The sequence below is a fragment of the Bos grunniens genome, chromosome 5 (genome assembly GCF_055505025.1).
Source record: "Bos grunniens cultivar Pamir isolate PY7600 chromosome 5, Bosgru_T2T1.0, whole genome shotgun sequence".
In the NCBI taxonomy this organism is placed as follows: Eukaryota; Metazoa; Chordata; class Mammalia; order Artiodactyla; family Bovidae; genus Bos; species Bos grunniens.
This window is the reverse complement of record NC_141169.1, coordinates 57,688,075-57,706,462: the sequence shown is the minus strand read 5'-3', so window position 1 is coordinate 57,706,462 and position 18,388 is coordinate 57,688,075. Positions and strand designations below refer to the sequence as shown.

At 45.8% G+C, this 18,388-nt stretch overlaps 2 protein-coding genes and 2 non-coding genes across 7 annotated transcripts in view; all 4 read right to left on the bottom strand.

Moving 5' to 3' along the window:
- Positions 1-4,842, bottom strand: part of BAZ2A (bromodomain adjacent to zinc finger domain 2A) — a 35,047-nt gene extending 30,205 nt beyond the window's left edge. For 2 of the 4 annotated variants that reach the window (XM_086400493.1, XM_086400497.1), the window contains exon 1: positions 4,643-4,842. The gene's annotated coding sequence lies outside the window, so the exon portion shown is untranslated. Of the gene's footprint in view, positions 1-3,372; positions 3,546-4,642 lie in introns of those variants that run through there. The other 2 variants (XM_086400495.1, XM_086400502.1) reach the window with 2 other exon arrangements.
- A 1,709-nt stretch (positions 4,843-6,551) lies between these two features.
- On the bottom strand, positions 6,552-11,930 carry ATP5F1B (ATP synthase F1 subunit beta). The gene is made up of 10 exons (XM_086400547.1): positions 11,783-11,930; positions 11,135-11,317; positions 10,718-10,892; positions 10,078-10,199; positions 9,648-9,832; positions 8,987-9,145; positions 8,774-8,896; positions 7,947-8,159; positions 7,365-7,566; positions 6,552-6,816 (listed from the first exon to the last, which is right to left on the bottom strand). The coding sequence occupies exons 1-10, from the start codon at positions 11,907-11,909 to the stop codon at positions 6,719-6,721; spliced, it is 1,587 nt and encodes a 528-aa protein (XP_086256673.1). The 5' UTR covers positions 11,910-11,930; the 3' UTR covers positions 6,552-6,718.
- Positions 9,921-9,991, bottom strand: LOC147372036 (small nucleolar RNA SNORD59). The gene has a single exon (XR_015164964.1). It is a non-coding gene; the product is annotated as a small nucleolar RNA SNORD59 (small nucleolar RNA).
- LOC147372035 (small nucleolar RNA SNORD59) lies at positions 10,994-11,068 on the bottom strand. The gene has a single exon (XR_015164962.1). It is a non-coding gene; the product is annotated as a small nucleolar RNA SNORD59 (small nucleolar RNA).
- Positions 11,931-18,388: the final 6,458 nt, after the last annotated feature.

Here is an 18,388-nt window from a genome sequence, read left to right as displayed (position 1 = left end):
AGGAAAACTGACCAGCAAATAAGGTGCCCCAAATCACCACTTTTTATATAGTTCCAGTACTTTTTCTGATAGCGCTATATGTGAAAACTTCTGAGAGAAGGAAGGAAAAATCTAGTAGAGCACTAGAGATTAGCTATCACCTAAAATGTCTATTGCAGAGGCCCAGAATGGAGAACAATGTCATATGTGATGTTAGAATTTAGAGAATTTCTAGTTCAATCTTCTCTTGTTAGATGAAGAAATTATGGCCTGAAGGGAGTAACCAACTCATTCAAGGTCAAACAGTGGATAAAATGTGACCAGAAACCAGGTTTTTTTTTCCTTGCAACTCAACAGACTTTGCAGGCATCAAGATAATTCCTATTCAATTCATTGCAATGCAGTTCTACAAACAACTGCCTAACTGTGCAAAACTCAGGCTGAATTCTCTGGAAGAGGAACAGTTTCAGAGTGGGGATGATGAAACTCTGGCAGGTTGCGGGGGTCAACAAATACTTTTTTCCTCTGGGAGTCTGGGGAGGAAGAAGATCTGAAAACTGGGTGGGACCAGAGTAAGGCAGGACCAAATCCATCAGTCTAGATTGGATTTTCTTACTCCACAGAGAAGTGAGTTCTTCCTGTGTTTTGACAGACTTCATTCACCACAACAAATAAATGGCTCAGAAAAGCTAAGAAGGAAGTGAACTTCAGCAAAGCTCAAAGTGTGTAGGCCAGAGACAGGTTGAGGAGGGTTAGGAGGATGTCTCTCCTCCTGAAAAAAATAGGTTGTCAGCAGGAAGGAGCAGACAGAAATCAAAATCGTTTTCTCCTCCACGACTCAATAACAAATTTATAGGGTCACCTTGAATAAAAAATCAAGACCCCTAAAAGCCTACTAACTTCAAGTCTCTGGGTAAATAGGGATCACACTCAGGGTAGAGGGAGGGTCCCTTCTGGTGAAAGCAAGGACCCAGCAAACTTCTGCCTAGGAATGCCTCCGCCATCCCCCAAATAAAGACAAGTGAAGAAGAGAGCTCAGGGCATGGAACTGGCTTCCTAAAGGGACAAGAGAGAGAGCTAGGTATCCTTTTTCTTTTTCTCTTGTTCCTTTTCCAGGGCAGATGAGGGCGAACTTCCTACCTCCCGCCCCCAATCAGTGGGCAGGACAGTAGGAGGCGGGCGGCAGGGGAGGAGCCTGCTCCAGTCAGACGGGTGTAGCCACGCCCCCTCCCCCCCCCCACACCCACACACACCCACCCGCTGGCTCCACTCCTCTCCGGAAGAGCCGGTTACTCTTGTGCCCCACTGACTGCCCCCACCCCTTCCGAGCCTCAGGCCTAGTCTCCAGGGCAACCCCTAGGACTATCCCAGCCGGGAGCCGTTGGGAAGAAGGGTGTTGGATAGGAAAGGGCTACTCGGGATTAGAAAAGAAAGTGAGGCAGGATCCATTCTTTCCCATCTGATTCAGAAAGACTACAATCACCCTCCTCCTTGAATGAGACCCCTCCTCGTCCCTTCTAATCAGAGGTCTTCCTTGCTCTTTGAGTAAGGATGAGGCTGGGGTGTCAATATGCCAACAGCTGGGTGTTTCCTTCTTGCCAGAAGCCACCCCAAAGAGCAGCTGTGCTTCTCCCCCACATCCAGATGACAGAGGGCAGACTGACCCTTTAGATCCCCAGACATTCCTCAGTCCTATCAGATGTGGACAATTCCTACCCCATCTCTCTTTAGGAAGCTACTAGAAACAGGAAGGGGCAAATGGTCATTTTTGCAGCAACTTGTGAGAAGAGTAGCTAGAGAATATTCTGAACCTCTAACAAGCCAGGCCAGTGGGCAGGTAATAAAGAGAATGGGGAGGGAGAAATTAGCACCTGCTCTCCCTTTCTCACCCTCCCTGTGTTCCTGCTGTACCACCCTGACTGGGGTCAGCTGCCATAGTGCATGGCTCCACTGAGGAGCCAGAGGGCTGGAGCTCAGAGGGGTAAGAGACAGAAAGCAAGAGACGGCGGATTCGTTTACATCCCTCTACCTCTCCCTCTCCCTGTCCAGGCACTCCTGGAATTCAACCCCAACCACCACTGCTGACCACCCTCTCCTTCATCTCCCATCCCCACCCAGCTCCCTCTCAGCCTGTGAAACATGACTCAAATCCAGACACCCTGTCCCTTCATTCTGGAGTGTGTTGTACTGGGGACAGCGGGGAATGAGAGGGCAAGAAGAAAAGGGGCAGAGCTAAGGTCTCAGCTGGATTTGGACAGAGGGGAATTCTCTAATGGAGATAGGATAATTATCAATATTAAAGACCTCCCTCGCCCTCACTGGCTGAAGGGTTCATATGTTAATAGGGTCTAGTGGGGAGATAGCCTTCAACCTGTTAACCATTCCAACCTGTCCCACTCTCCTCTCCAGGTTAATGGAAAACAGTGTTCTCCCCCCGCACCCTCCCACCCCGTATTTTGGGGAGGCCAGATTCTCGCCATCAAAAGGACCTCATCCCTCTTCTCTCCAAATTGGTATGGTCCCCTCAGATTCAGCAGTCTTCTTTCAAACTCTCCAAGGAGCTTATCCAAACTGGTCTCAGAAGAGGATGGGGAAAGACCTAATTTCCCCAGGACTTCTTTTGCATCTGAATAGAAAAGGCCGGGCTTCCCAGGCCTTCCTCACCACCCCCAACACCCTTAGAGACTTAGTCCTAGCCCTTCATCCACTGTTCTCCAACAGCCCCTTAAGCCCAGAATCACAAGATTCTGGGTGGCCACCCCCCACCATTCCCTGGCTCTGGGGTAAGAGCTGTCTTAGGCGCCACTGGCCCATCCCAAGCTTAGAAGGGCCCTTCCCACCTGGGTTGGTGCTGAGATCGCACCCCCTAAGTCTTGGAGAAATGACGTATGGTGAGGGCTTCAGGAAAGCTTTAGATGAGAGTTAGTTGAACTTGAATGGCTAAACGGAGCAGGGCCTGAAAGTGACTCTAGGCTATGATAACCCCTACCCCCCTTACTACGGGGAATGAGAGGAGTTGGGGTGACGGTTATTCCCCCTCCCATTGGAGGTTAGGATGGCGTGGGAAAGCGATGGTTCCACAGGGGAGGAAGCGATATCCAGACCAAGGGAGATTTTTCTGGCGAGGAAGGCGCGGGGGAGGGGGAGATCCTGGGTCCAGAATAGGAGGGGTACCCGGGAGAGGTTGGCCGAAAGGCGTGAGACGCCTCCGGATTCCGGTCGCAGAGGACAGGGGAGAAATGCGCGAGTAGATAGTGCGGGGGAGAGAGGAAGGGCAGCTCCCGCAGCGGGAGGATCAGATCCTGAGTCCGGGGCAGCGCGGATCCCGGGTAGAAGACTGCAGGGGCGGCCCGCCGGGGGACTCCGGGACCGGACGTAGGTGCCAGGCCTCACCTGGAGCAGGGCCGGGCGGTGGCGGCAGCGCAGGTGGCCGAGCCGGGCGGCGGCGGCGCCTCCTCCCCCAGCCCTGGGCCGCCGGCGGGGCGGGGGGGCGGGGGGGGGGGAGGTAGCACTTAAAGGGGCAGGAGCTACTGGGGTAGGGACGAGCGCTCGGGTAGGGCTGTCGCGAAGAATCCGCTGGGGGAGGGGGAAGCCGCTGGCGTCTCCTAGGGGCCAGAACCAGGAAGAATCCCAGATGGAGGAAGAGAACAGATCCCCAGGAAGAAGAGACAGAAACTTCTGCGGTGAAGTGGGGGATGGTGGTGGGTTAGAACTGGAGGACCTGGGATAGCTCTACCCGCGCTCCGGGAGACACCGGCCGAGATCTCTTCACAAAGGAGGGCCAGGAAGGCAGTGAGAGTCACAAGGACTCCGGAGGAATAGAGAGGTGTCCGAGAGGAAACTCACGGCCGAGCCTGCTGCGGGTAACGCACAGCGGCCCTACTAGGTGAACAGGTTCAACTCCTCGGAAGCTCAAGCCCTACCGCTGCGGGGAGACGCAGCCTCCTTCCCCCGGCACTACCCAAGTGTAAAAGCTTCTGGAATCAGGAAGCCACGAGGGCAAAGACCTCCTAGGCCTTTCAACCTCAGTCTTGCCTCTCCCTGTCTCTCAGTGACTGGAGCGTGGGGGGCCGCCAGTAGCTGCGCTGATGAAGCTGATGTGGGACCGTGAGAATCGGCTTTATTCTAGTTCAGTTTTCCCCCAACCACCGCCACCCTTGCAGCAACCTCTGGGGCAACAGGAAGCAGCTGCTCAGTGCAGCCCCCACCTGGTGGTGGGTCGGGGTGGGGGAGGAAAGAAGACAGGGACTTAAAAAGGCCTGGGAAAAAATAGAGGGAGAGGCACCTTAAAAATTCTCCAACGTGACCAGAAGTGGGCTTTACTTTAAAGGGGAGGCCACCAATGAGTGCTGTAAAATATTTCTTGAATCCCAGCAGCTTAATGGGGAGGCACAAGGGACTGGGGGGTTGAAGGGGCGGGAGTGGGGCGGGGAGGAAGCCCCCACCTAAGGGGCAGTCCAGGCTCTTCCCTGAGGCTGGTGCTTGCCAACGCTGACGATCCCTTGGTCAGCAGCCTCACCAGCTGAGTCCTGTGCCCCTATAGTCTGGTTTCCCCTCCTTCTCCCCCCAGAAGAGCAAAGGTTAGGCCCCACCCCTGCTGAGTCAGCCAGGGAGGAAGGTAGGCATCCCTCAGGCCTTCCCGGGGGCTGGTCCTCATACTTACTCATGTCAGGCTGGCAGGGCTCCAGGGCTGGGACCACCAGCTCCTCACTGTCCTTGGTTCCCCCTTCACGTGCAGGCTGGTGTTAGATCCTCCCAAACTATGAGCTGGGAACTAGCACGAATCAAAAAGCCAATGTATGCTTCCTGCGAACCACAGCCTGAACTGCTGTAGGGTGATGTCCCTGTGTGACAGACTGGGGTGGGGAGGGAGGAGGGAGGGGCGGGGCTTTCTCTGGGTGGAGAGGGAGGAGGCGGTGAGGACAGGGCCGAACCAGGAGAAATATGGAGGAAGGTTAGATCTGTGTTGACACCCTAGTGGCGTGGTACCAGGAGTGGTGAAGGGGGAAGGAAATAAATAGTTGCAGCTAGTGAGGAGAAGGTTCTCGATGAATGCTAAGAGACAGAAATGTGGGGGGGAGGGGTAGAAGTATGGGAGAAACCACCTTTAGAATCACAGTTCCTAGGTCTTTCTGCATCTAGATAACATGGGAAAACAGAGCAGAGAGGGTGGACCCGTAGCCCGGGGACTTCTGTGTCAGCTTCTTACCCATTCCAGAGTCAAAACCTAGAGGATGTGCCCACACCCCCATAACTCAGCATTTCCCCAAATCCAGGCTTTCCTAGGGGCAAACTACTGAGCACAGGCGGCTCATGGGCTCCACCTTCCGGCCAAACCGCGACACAGGACAGGCTGGTGCCAAGGACGTCAGAGGCAGATGGGAGGTAACTTAAAGGCCCCTACTCCACCCCTGGCACCTCTCCCAGGGCCCCTCCCCAACCTTCAGCCCCCAGGGGCCTCTGAATTGGGATCTCAGTTTATCCTGCCCTGCTTTTACCCAACTTGAAAGCCTCAGGGTGGAGCTTATAGATTCAGCCTCCTCCTTAGGACAAAACCCCCAGCTGGTATGTAAACAGTCATTAGCAAAGAACCATATCCCAGCAAATGGCCTTCATGGATTTCAAAATGGTGAGATCAGTTCTTGCAGAGCCTTCAGTCCTACCACCAGAGGGCAGATGGGTCTGGGTCTGGGCCTACAAAAAAATATCGAAGGGAACACCTAAGGGGCACCAAATCCAACCTTGCACTTTAACAGGCACTTGTTAGGTGGCTGTTCTTGTAATCCTTGCCTAAATGAAGCCTAAAATGAAGGGAAGATTGTCTACATTCCATTATTTAGCTCAGAAACTCAAGCCCAACAACCCTGAAAATTACCTCTTAAAAAAATTTATTTTGGCCACACCACAGGGTATGTGGACCTTAGTTCCCCAACCTGGGACAGAACTTGCACCCCCTACAGTGGTAGGGGTCAACTGCTGGACCACCAGGGAAGTCTCTGAAAATTACTCTTCCTGTAACATTTTTTCCCCAATTTTCTTAAGGAATTTTAGCAAACCTCAAAATAGGCCTGAAGGAACTTTATATTCTGCATTGCCGCAAGGAATCAGACATACAAGTCTTGCCCAGAATATGTTAGGAGGTAGTAGTCAGGGACACCTTCTGAAAAAAATGGTGGTAATAGAAGACAGCCCTTTTGACTCAGTCTTAATCCCTCAGAACATGCATCATTTCCAAAAAATTTAATTCACTGATTGATCTGTGCCTTCTCTTAGAATAGCAGTGATTTCTAAACCCATTTTCCCCAAAATGTTCTAAAAATTCTTTTGCTTTTTAAAAAAGTAGGACTGCACTACATATTTAAGAAGCAAAACTCAACTTGAAAAATGACATAAAAGGGCCAAAAATGAGGCCCTATTAGGATCCCATCATTCCCAGGAAACCCCTTCACAAGACTCAACTATTCAACAATGCAAGACAATGGCTTTTCTTTTTGGATGACCCCATTTTCTAAAATACTATTAAAAACTTCAGTATTGGCTGTGTTGTCAGGACCAAGAAAAACAGACAGATGTTGAGGGATATACATTTTATTGGAAACCTTAAATATTCTTCAGACAGAACACAATGTCTTCAATCAAGGCCCTCACGTGGCCTACAGAGAAAACTGCGATTTCCGGATTAGGGGCGAGGAGAGGGACACCATGGAGGATGAGTGCTTAATTTGCCAAAAGGACCCCCTCATGAGTGCTCTTCAGCCAACTTATCAGCTTTTGCCACAGCTTCTTCAATGGGTCCCACCATATAGAAGGCCTGTTCTGGGAGATGGTCATATTCACCTATATGGAAAAAAAAAATCCAACTGGTGAGAAGTGAAGGATATTAACTTCTACAGTGGTTACATACCTCACCACTTGAGGCCACCAGTCAGAACGTGATGAAATCCTGTCATCTTAGGTTCTTTTCTTAAACTCGCCTCACAATTTACAAGAAATGCTACAGTATATATTAAGAATATATGGTCTGGAGTCACATAACTCAGGTTCAAATTCTTTCTGGCTGTATGATAATGGGGCCAGTTAAACTTTCCACGCTTCAAGCTTCCTAATGTGTAAAATAGGATAATAATGCCTTCTTTATAAGGATGTTATAATTCACTTAGAAGAGTAGCTGGCACTGAAAACTAAGACTCACTAAATCTAAGGCTCACTCTCAGATGGTATTTTCAAAGAAAATTGATGGAGAATAACTTATTTTCATATATAAATTATGTAATTAGGCACAATATATATTGCTTGATGGTTCCTTGAACAGGAACACAGCACAGCATTTAAGGGAGTTCAGCTTCTATGCCACTTTATGTTCAGCCTTATACTGGAAATCTCACCTGCCAAAATCTGCTGGAATCCTTTGATGGTCTCCTTGAGGGGTACCAGCTTCCCCAAATGACCAGTAAAGACCTCAGCCACCTGGAATGGCTGAGACAAGAAACGCTGGATTTTCCGTGCACGAGACACAGTTAACTTGTCTTCTTCAGAAAGTTCATCCATACCCAGGATAGCAATGATGTCCTGGAGGGATTTGTAGTCCTATGAAAAAACAAGATTAGAGAGGCCAAGTAAATATTTACATTCCTCAAATCTGGACAAAACTTAAGGGTTAATACAACTTTATATTCACAATGAGCTTTGTATAGAGCATTTTAGCACTTTACTGCACTTAACTGAAACAAATCAGTTACATGAGGGCCCTCAGCTAAGATTGGTATCTTGTTTCCCCTACTCCGAATCTATCCGGTGCTGTTATAAAAAACTCCAAACCTGAAAACTCAGGAGACCTCATTAACACTCACTAGGAATTCTAGTCTCTTCTTTCCTTGCTCTAAAGCAAATCACACAAATTTCCAGGAAGATCTTGTCCTAATATAGTCCCCAAATTCCCTCTATGACTTTATGGCCACTGATCTCACCTGCAGAATCTTTTGCACCCCACGGGCAACATCATAATGCTCACTGCCAACAATGTTGGGATCCATGATGCGAGACGTGGAGTCCAAAGGATCCACAGCTGGATAGATGCCCAGCTCAGCAATAGCACGGGACAACACAGTAGTAGCATCCAAATGGGCAAAGGTAGTGGCCGGGGCAGGATCCGTCAAGTCATCAGCAGGCACATAGATAGCCTAAAGTGAATCAAGAACCCATTAAGAGCAGCAGGAAGCCAAGTAATTCTACTTAAACCATCCCCCTTTCTGACCCCTCCTCATTATGTTACTCTATCTTCTCAATATTCAAGAGTCCAAAGGAGACTCTTACACTCCTAATGCAGAGTATTAGTGGTTACATATTATCTGGTTCCTCCAAGCTGTGATGAAGAATTTTCATTGTTACTCCTTTTGTTCTTCATCCCACTTTTTAACTCTAAACCAAAACACTCGCCCTACTATATCAGGAAAATGAATCATGAAAGTTAAAAAAATTTAGACAAAGTTTTTGATCATTTTACTATATATACCATCTACATATATTTGAAAATTGTAGTAGCCAGTGTAGTACATATTTAAAGCTCACTTCAAAGTTCTCTTCAGGTTGGAAACCACTATTTTGTGATCTACATTTACATATACACCTTTAATTAGTTCAGATGAGTGGTTTCTTAATCTTTTAGTGTCTTTAACATGCACACACAGAATTTTAAATATTAAGCTCCAGTACTTACTTAAAAAAGTAACAAGATTTTATACCTCTGTACATGCCTTTACACAAATTAGACCTTCATCCATTTAATTGTTCTCACCTGTACAGAGGTGATAGATCCCTTTTTGGTGGTGGTGATTCTTTCCTGCATGGTACCCATGTCAGTGGCCAGGGTAGGCTGATAACCCACAGCAGAAGGGATTCTGCCCAATAAAGCAGACACCTGGGGAAAAAAAAAAGAAAAACCATATCCGTAACCTTATCTGCATCATTCCGTAGAAAGGTCAAATGAACCAAATTCTCCCAAGCCTACCTCTGAGCCAGCCTGGGTGAAGCGAAAGATGTTATCAATAAACAGCAACACATCTTGACCTTCTTGGTCTCTGAAGTACTCAGCTACAGTCAGCCCAGTCAGAGCAACCCGGGCCCGAGCACCAGGTGGTTCATTCATTTGACCGTACACCAGCGCTACCTGCAGCAATTATAAACAATCAGAAATCCTGGCAGAGGAGTGTGAAAGTCATCTATCCAAGGTCACCAAATCAGAGAAACTACCAGAAAACCCTCCTCCTCAGGTGTCTAGATTTTTGTTCATAAATTTCCTTTTCCTTTTAGAGCTGCAGTTCAAAACAAAAGATAAGTTCTTTTATTACTGAGGCATTCTTCTAGCAGGAAGGAAATAAACTGTAAATATGTGAAAGGCACAAAATAGGGTTGAGACATTAAGAACCATGTTTAATGTCCCCAGAATTAGCTTTCAAATGATGGGTCTATATATCAAAAAAACAAAAACCCAAGAAATGTTATCTAATATTAAAAAGGAAAACGCAATGTACATGAGTGTATTAGAAACAGGGGAAAATACTGATAGAACTTTCCTTTGTAGGTCCTAGGACAATAAAATGAAAATACAAAACAAGTCAACTTCAACAGTTTCCTGACACTACTTACACGGACATCAGCTCAGTGCTCACCTTAGAGGTAGCATCTTTTAAGTTGATAACACCAGACTCAATCATTTCATGGTATAAGTCATTGCCCTCACGGGTCCTTTCACCAACACCAGCAAACACAGAGTAACCACCATGGGCTTTGGCAACATTGTTGATTAACTCCATGATCAGTACTGTCTTGCCGACTCCAGCACCACCAAAAAGCCCTACATGAGGTTGAGAAAAAACAAATTAAGAATTTCATTTCCATAAAAGCAAACTTCAAAAAAAAATTTTGTTTCTTTCCATCTTTTCCCTTCTCAGAAATGGCATCTGGCTTCAGCAAACTCAGAAGAACGAAAGTCAGAAGCTGCTCATCAGTGAGGGACGTTATCTCAGTACCCACTCATAACATGGTAGGATTTGTTTCCCACATTAGGTTTGGAAAATATCTACCTGTCATTTAACATACCAATTTTGCCACCCTTGGCATATGGAGCCAGCAGATCCACAACCTTGATACCAGTAACCAGAATTTCTTGTTCAACACTCATCTCCACGAATTCAGGAGCCTCAGCATGAATAGCAGCAAATCTGTAAAGGCAGATGAGAAGATCAGTGTCTATTCATCTTATTAAAAAGTTCTTCTCAATTCTCAAGCCTAACCCTTTACTCACAGTCTCATCTTTTATATAACACTCTAGACAAATTACCACCCACCATCGAGCCCAAATACTCTGCCAATAAAAGGAATTTCATTATCTCAGGAAGCAATAATCCCATTCCCTGACAACTCTGTCATGAAGTTTTCCTTTTACAGAATCTAAACAGCACTTCTTCACATACCAATATGAAATACAAACACCACTGGTATTAAGATGAACTGAAATAATCAACCTATGGAGTTCAGTTTTCTTTTTTATAATCAGATTTTCTGCATCATTCATTTTCTTCATAAGAAACTGCATTGTGTGGTTTAAAGAAATGACTAGAGCAGCATTTTAGGGATTCTCTGCAGAAAAAGTCTGCTATAGTAGATGGTGCCACCTTAATGTATAAAACTGCTAGGAAAAAGTTCCTTTGTGTGTAGATACAACAACAGGAATACTTACTGCTTGGTTTTGATGGGACCCCTCTCATCAATAGGTTCTCCAATGACGTTCATGATTCTACCCAAGGTCTCAGGGCCAACAGGAATTCTGATTGGTGCACCAGAATCCAGGACTTTCTGACCTCTAACCAAGCCTTCTGTACCATCCATAGCAATGGTCCTTACTGTGCTCTCACCTGTCAGATATAAGCATTGCAGGATTACACAGAAGGACAAACTGGCTTCGTGGTATTTAATTAAGTTGTAGCTGGCATTAAACACTAAGTCAACCAAGACTTCTTCTCAGTACCTAAATGTGGCTTCAGCAAACTCAGAAGAACGAAAGTCATTTTGATAAAATCATCATAGAAGACAGCCTGGTTTTGAGGGATATTTGGGTCGAACAAGATCTTTACTATTCCTAACAAATTCTACTTACCCAAATGCTGGGCCACCTCCAAAACCAGCCTGGTCTCCCTGCCTTGCACCTCCAGGGCATTTAGGATGGGAGGCAGTCCCTCATCAAACTGGACGTCCACCACTGCACCAATGACCGCCACGATGCGCCCAGTGGTGGCGCCGGCCTTTGGCGATGGAGATGCTTGAGCGGCATAGTCTCTGGCTAACCGACAAAAAAGATGTTGAAGTTGAGGTTAGGACAGTTAAAGGTCATCGGACGCCCGGACTTAACTCACAAGGACTAGTGAACGCAGCCCAGGCCCGGCCCCCTTCCGCTTGCACGGAAGGCGGGTCCAGAGGGAGGGCCGCGCTGGAAACGGAGCGCGAGCCTGCACCATCTTCCCATCCTCATGCACAAAACTCCATTATTCGAGAGCGCGAGCGGTGCCCCCATTTCACGGGAAGGTCAATGCACCTGCTCGCACTATTACGTCACACAGCGCCCCTCTTCCAAAATAAGACGGAATTACATTGTCCCTGTTCTTGTTCTTCCGCCGTTAGAGGGCAGGGCGCTAGCACTGGCGTCCTTCTAGCACCACAGATCCCTCAGGCCGGAGCAACTATTGGCCCCAGGCTCAAGGTCATGGGACGACAGAAGCGAACCCAGCTGCTAGAGCAAGGCACTTACCAGGCTGGAACGCTGCAGGAGCGGCCCGCAGTAAAAGCTGGGCTTGCGGTAGCGGCGCTGAAGGGCTGAGTCCCCGCAAGGCCCCGGAGGCCGAGGCAGCAACCACACGACCCACAAGTCCCAACATGGCGGAGCCCGGGTGGAGACTGAGCGCTGCAGCGGTCTGGCCTCCAACGGCCAGCAGTTGGAGGCGAGACCCACTCTGCAGTAGGCACGGCCATTGGGTAATTTTTCTGCTTATCACTCTGGGCGCTGCTGCTATAGGCCAATAGTCTCTCATCTTCTCAATCATTGGCCAAAATTCGTGCTAATCTGAATTCCTTTTCTTATTGGACAATGACTGGCTCGGTGCAACCCTCAGAACTTTGAAACATAATTGGACAACAGGGATGTCAGTCGGAGAGAGCTCTTGGAGGAACTGCGTTTGGGAAAGGGGCCGAGTTCCTGTGCGGAAGCACGTGGGCTGTCTTTGGCTGTCCTTGGGCTCTCTCCTTAGATAGGACCTTGAGCTAGGTGACAGTCTCAGGGGCGGTTTTATGGAAGTGGTAGCCTCATGAGGCAACATTGACTGACCTGGGCTAGTTAGGAGTCTTCTCTAGAGTCAAACGGTTTTTCTTCCGCAGTAGGGAGATTGGAATTTTTTAGACAATTCAGCAGGTCAGGAATCTGGACAGAATTAAAGCTACAATGAAAGACACTCATATAAACCAGTCTTTTAAAAAATGTGTGCTGGGCATTGAGGAGGCAAAGATAAATAAGACTTAAAAACAGATGAGCAAAAAATACAATAAAGTGTGATAGGTCTTGGTTAGTACAGGGTAAAACAGATGGAGGAAGGGATAAATTTAGGTCATCTAGAAATGTGAAATGTAGGTGGAATTGCCTTTAAAGTGGAAGAGGTTGACAGACCTGTTGGGAAACATCCGTAGAATTCCTAGGGTAAAGTAGGAAGACTATTCCATTATATATTTGTATTACACAGCATGTTTCTTTTGTGGTACTGCAGGTGAGGAAGGTTTCAGGTGAGGAAGGGAAAAAAGAGGCGAGTAAAGAGATGAATGGAGAAGGCAATGGCACCCCACTCCAGTACTCTTGCCTGGAAAATCCCATGGACAGAGGAGCCTGGTAGGCTGCAGTCCATGGGGTCGCGAAGAGTTGGACACGACTGAGCAACTTCACTTTCACTTTTCACTTTCATGCATTGGAAAAGGAAATGGCAACCCACTCCAGTGTTCTTGCCTGGAGAATCCCAGGGACCGGGGAGCCTGGTGGGCTGTCATCTCTGGGGTCGCACAGAGTCGGACAGGACTGAAGCGACTTAGCAAAGAGATGAATACAGAGAGAAGAACCAGTTCTCAGGGCCTTGGATGGGAGTGGAAGCAGGGCAGAGGTAAGTGTGTGGTCCTTGAACACATTTATGATTTATGAAAACACATTTATGAAAACACATTTATGATTTATGAAAAATCATAAAATAAATGGGACATCCTTTAATGTAGTATTGACTTTAAGGTATTTGGGAGCTGGATGGAGGAAACCCTTAATCTATTAGAACAAACATGGCTAATGACAAACATGGCTGCTAATCTATTAGAACAAACATGGCTAATGACAAACATGGCTGCAGGTCAGCATGAAGCTACTTCCCCAGACTTTCTCAAACCAGCACACATTAGTTCTTATTTTTCTGCATGATAGTTGGGTTTTCTACTGTTTGGTAGCAAGAACTACAAAGAACTTAAAAGGAGAAAGCAGGAACATAAGAGAACTAGAGAAAGTTTAATTTGAAGTGCCTGTGGTTTCCCAGGTGGCGCTAGTAGTAGTAAAGAACCTGCCTGCCAGTGCAGCAGACCAGAGACCTGGGTAGCATCCCTAGGTCAGGAAGATTCCTTGAAGAAGGGCATGGCAACCCACTCCAGTATTCTTGCCTGGAGAATCCCATGGAAAGAGGAACCTGGTGGATTACAGTCCATAGCGTCCCAAAAGTTCACGTCTAAAGCAACTTAGCATCCACACAGGTACTCTTGCCTAGTAAGAGGGAAAGAACCCAAGAAAACAGCAATGTGTATGGAGCAGGTAGAAAAAAATAAACCATCTTGGGAAATAGCAGAGGAATAAGGAGAAGACTGAAGAACATACACTATGCAAGAATCAAGTAGAATATTAAGGAGAAAGTGGTCAATATTATCAATGATATAACTATGCTATAAAATAAGGGCTCAAAAGAACTTGTTGGGTTTGGCAACTAGGAATTCATTCTGCAGTGATACAGGGTCAAGGAATTTCAGTGGGCTGCATGCAGGATATACAGTTTTGTTTTGCAACTTGTGCTCTTCTGATTACTCGGGGCAGCATCCCATTTAATAGGAACCTATACATTTCACTTGCTTTTCTCAACTATTAGAGTTGAAGTTTCTATAGAAAGGATAAGATACTTAAAGTGTATTGCCCCTGGAACCAGACTGGGTTTAAAATCTTTTTACACTTACTAGACATCATTGAGCAAGTTTAAAATCTCTGTATATCATCTTCCTCATTATAAGAGATGAGAATTATCTCATAGAGTTGTCTCAAAAATCAAATAGATTAAAATGTGAAAGAAGCATTTAGAAAAATGTCTGGCACATAATCAGCACCATATTTGTGTTGACTAGTATTTTTACTTACTATTAGTGTTAAGATCCTTTGGTTCTGTATCACTTTTGGTTGTGGCCAAAATTTTTATTAACCATCAAACATTTAACCTGACACTTCACTTAATCCAGGTGTCCAAGGAAAGATTTCAACATAAAATTCCAGTTAACTGAGGCTCATCACTTTTTGAAATGTTTTTACATATTTAGGATATTATCAGGAAACTTTATTCTTTGGGCAGTTGCTGCTGCTGCTGCTGCTAAGTCACTTTAGTCGTGTCCAACTCTGTGTGATCCCATAGACGGCAGCCCACCAGGCTCTGCCATCCCTGGGATTCTCCAGGCAAGAACACTGGAGTGGGTTGCCATTTCTTTCTCCAATGCATGAAAGTGAAAAGTGAAAGTGAAGTCACTCAGTCATGTCTGACCCTTCGCGACCCCATGGATTGCAGCCCACCAGGCTCCTCCGTCCATGGGATTTTCCAGGCAAGAGTACTGGAGTGGGTTGCCATTCCATTGTCTTCTCCCTTGGGCAGTTGGGTTACATTAAACAAATCTTTGTATCACAATGCAACGCTAAATGCTCTTAGTGTTACCGAGGTGGATATATAAAGCTATTTCTCCACTATGCTCGTTCGTAAATTTTTAGTTTTTCTAACTCCTTTGCTGTCTGAAATTAGATAACCTGCTCAATTTATAATACTGTCTAAAATCCGCCTGCAATGCAGGAGACCCATTTGATTCCTGGGTGAAGTTCTGCTGGAGAAGGGATATGCTACTCACTCCAGTAATCTTCTGGAGAAGGCCATGGCACCCCACTCCAGTACTCTTGCCTGGAAAATCCCATGGACAGAGGAGCCTGGTAGGCTGCAGTCCATGGGGTCCGGAAGAGTTGGACACGATTGAGCGACTTCACTTTCACTTTTCACTTTCATGCATTGGAGAAGGAAATGGCAACCCACTCCGGTGTTCTTGCCTGGAGAATCCCAGGGACAGGGGAGCCTGGTGGGCTGCCGTCTATGGGGTCGCACAGAGTCGGAAACGACTGAAGCAACTTAGCAGCAGCAGCCAGTATTCTTTGGCTTCCCTGGTGGCTCAAAGAGTAAAGAATCTGCCTGCAACGTGGGCGACCTGGGTTCAATCCCTGGGTTGGTATGATCCCCTGGAGGAGGGCATGGCAGCCCACTCCAGTATTCGTGCCTGGAGAATCCCCATGGACAGAGGAGCCTGGCAGGCTACAGCCCATGGGGTCACAAAGAGTCAGATACAACTAAACACAGCACATTTTAGAGTTTTGACATATTTTGGTCTTGTTACTTTCTTGATTTCTAGATAGCCCAGGTAGTATTTCATGTAAAATACAAGTTACTTTCCATGGGATAAGAGAGATCACAAAGACTGAACCTGAAGTTAATTTCAAATTAACTAACCTCTCAATTTATGACTGGAAACCTTACGAATTTCATCTTAAGGTGAAAATTGTGTTTACCATGAACTTTTCTTTTGGCTGAGCAGCAGCTTTCAGAATCTTAGTTCCCTAACTAGGGATTGAATGCAGAGCAGTGAAAGGATAGTCCCAAACACTGGACTGCCAGGAAATTCCTTACAAACTCATTTCAACTGCCATTCATAGTGGCCAAGTCCCACATTCATTCAGTACTTTGTCTCTACCATATTTTTTGACGATCATGTTGGGTGATTTCAAAAATAATCCAATCAATTCCCTGGCTTCAGAGTTTTTTAATCTTTTCAATTCCAATTAGTTTTGAACTGACATTCCACTTAAGTATCCTACTCAAGTTGTACCTCAAAAATCTAATATTCTCGTCAGACCACAATTTTTTTTTTTTTAATGCAAGTTAATACATGAACAAATTGTAAGCACACAGGATCAGGATAAATCCTTTCATCACTACCCAAATCTCATTCCCAGAAATAAGCATTAAAAAATATTTTGCATCTATGCATTCACTTTCATTCCATCCCATGTCCATAAAACATATATTCTTGTCTTTTAAAAAAACTTCAGTGGAGGCACACTTCAGAAAACATAAGGTTTCTGATCTTTATGTTTTTGAGAACTTTGTGTCAGTTTACATTTTTGGTTGTAGCTACACCTTATGGCACAGAAATGTGTAATAACTTACTCCATTAATGGTTATTTGGATTGTTTTAAATGGCTATTACATGCAGTATTGAAGGAAAAAAAGGAAATCTTATAAACATGAGTATACCATCTATTGCTTCTTTAAAATTACAAGAAATAAAATGTTGGTTTAAAGTTATGTTCATTTAATTTAAAAAATTTTATTTTTGATTGTGCCACAGGACTTGTGGGATGGGGAACCTTAGTTCCTCCACTAGGGAGTGAACCCAGGTGCCTGGCAGTGAGAACACAGGATCCTAACCACTGGACCAGCAGGGATTACCTATGTTTTTCTAGATCTCTCCTTTGTACCTTGTAGATTTTGCATCATTCTTCGAAGAATTTCCCCGTATCGTTAGTAAGAATTTGAACTTTTTGCAGTGAGTGGGCCAGGAACCACCAGCCCCAGAATCATCTAAATCTACATTATCTACTATGGTAATCACTAGCTATATGGGATTACATGTTAAAATTAATTCAGTTTTTAGTCACACTAGCCACATTTCCAATAGTTCTTTGCAGCTGGCACTGACTCTATCAGACAATGGAGAGACACAGAACAATTTCATCAGTCATACTGGATGGGGTTGCCATCTTAGCAGAACCAACTTATTCAGAATCTGTTTTAGATCTAAAGGAAGTTGTCAAGCTTTACCACACATCAGAACCAGCTAGAGGGCCTAAGACCCTACAGCTGTTTCTGATTTGGAAGATTTGGGGGCCCAGGATTTATATATCTAACAAGCTCCTAGGTGAAACTGATGCTGGTAGCCAGGACACTTAAAAAAAACCAAAAACTACATCTCTATTTTGGCTGCACCTTGTGGCATGTGGCATCTTCGTTCCTTGACTAGGGATCAATCCACTGCCCCCCGTGTATCCAAAGCATGGTGTTTTAGCCACTGGACCACTGGGGTCACACATGTCCAAGTATCAAATTGCAATTTTCTGGGCCCCACATGCACCTACTATCCTAAGGCGTCTCTTCCAGTTGGGACTTCTGAATCCACATAGACCCGAAGTGGGTCTATAGCTACAGGGCTACAGGTACAGGACAGGAACTAGAGCTTCAAGATGAAACTTGTGAGAATACAAAAATATGGTTGAGGGAGGGAGGTAAACTCAAGAGGCTGTTAATTGTACTGAAAACAGCTTTACAGCAATCCCTCCTAAACCTGTGATCACGAGATATGGGAATGGGCTGCTAAGTAGAGAAGTCAAGGTCACTGGGCTTGAGGCAAAGAAATTTGAGCTAGAGGTCTGGATAGGTTCTTCACATAAACAATGAAATTATCCAGGCTGACACTAAAAGCTGTAAGCAATTGACATTTTGTTTTCACTTTAGCAGGTGGCTGTCCTCAGGGTGGGATATTTAGTGGTGACATACATCCTTCACTGTTCCTGAAGAGATTACCGACTATCATCAAGTATGGAAGCCTATCAGAGTAAAATAATTTGGGAGTTAAGAGTAGGCCTTACACAAACCTGTCTACCCTATCCTCCCCAGCCTTTATGTTCTCAAGGGTAGTACAATACTGGGAGAGCGAAGCGGAACAGCAGCTGATATTCACATACAGGTGAAGTTCATTATCACACGTCAAAAGAACTCCTGCTAAATAGAAAAAAAAACCTGCACAGAACTGAATGGCTAAATAAAACGTAAGCTGTAGCAACTAATCACTTTCCTTTCTTCCTTGAAGAAAGTAACTTCACAGTTCAGGAAGTTGAAGAGAGCCATCTTTATCACATGTCACAATAGCCAAATGGTAATAAAGAGATGCCATCTCCCTCATCCAAGCTTAAATTCACCAAATGATCCTCTCCCCA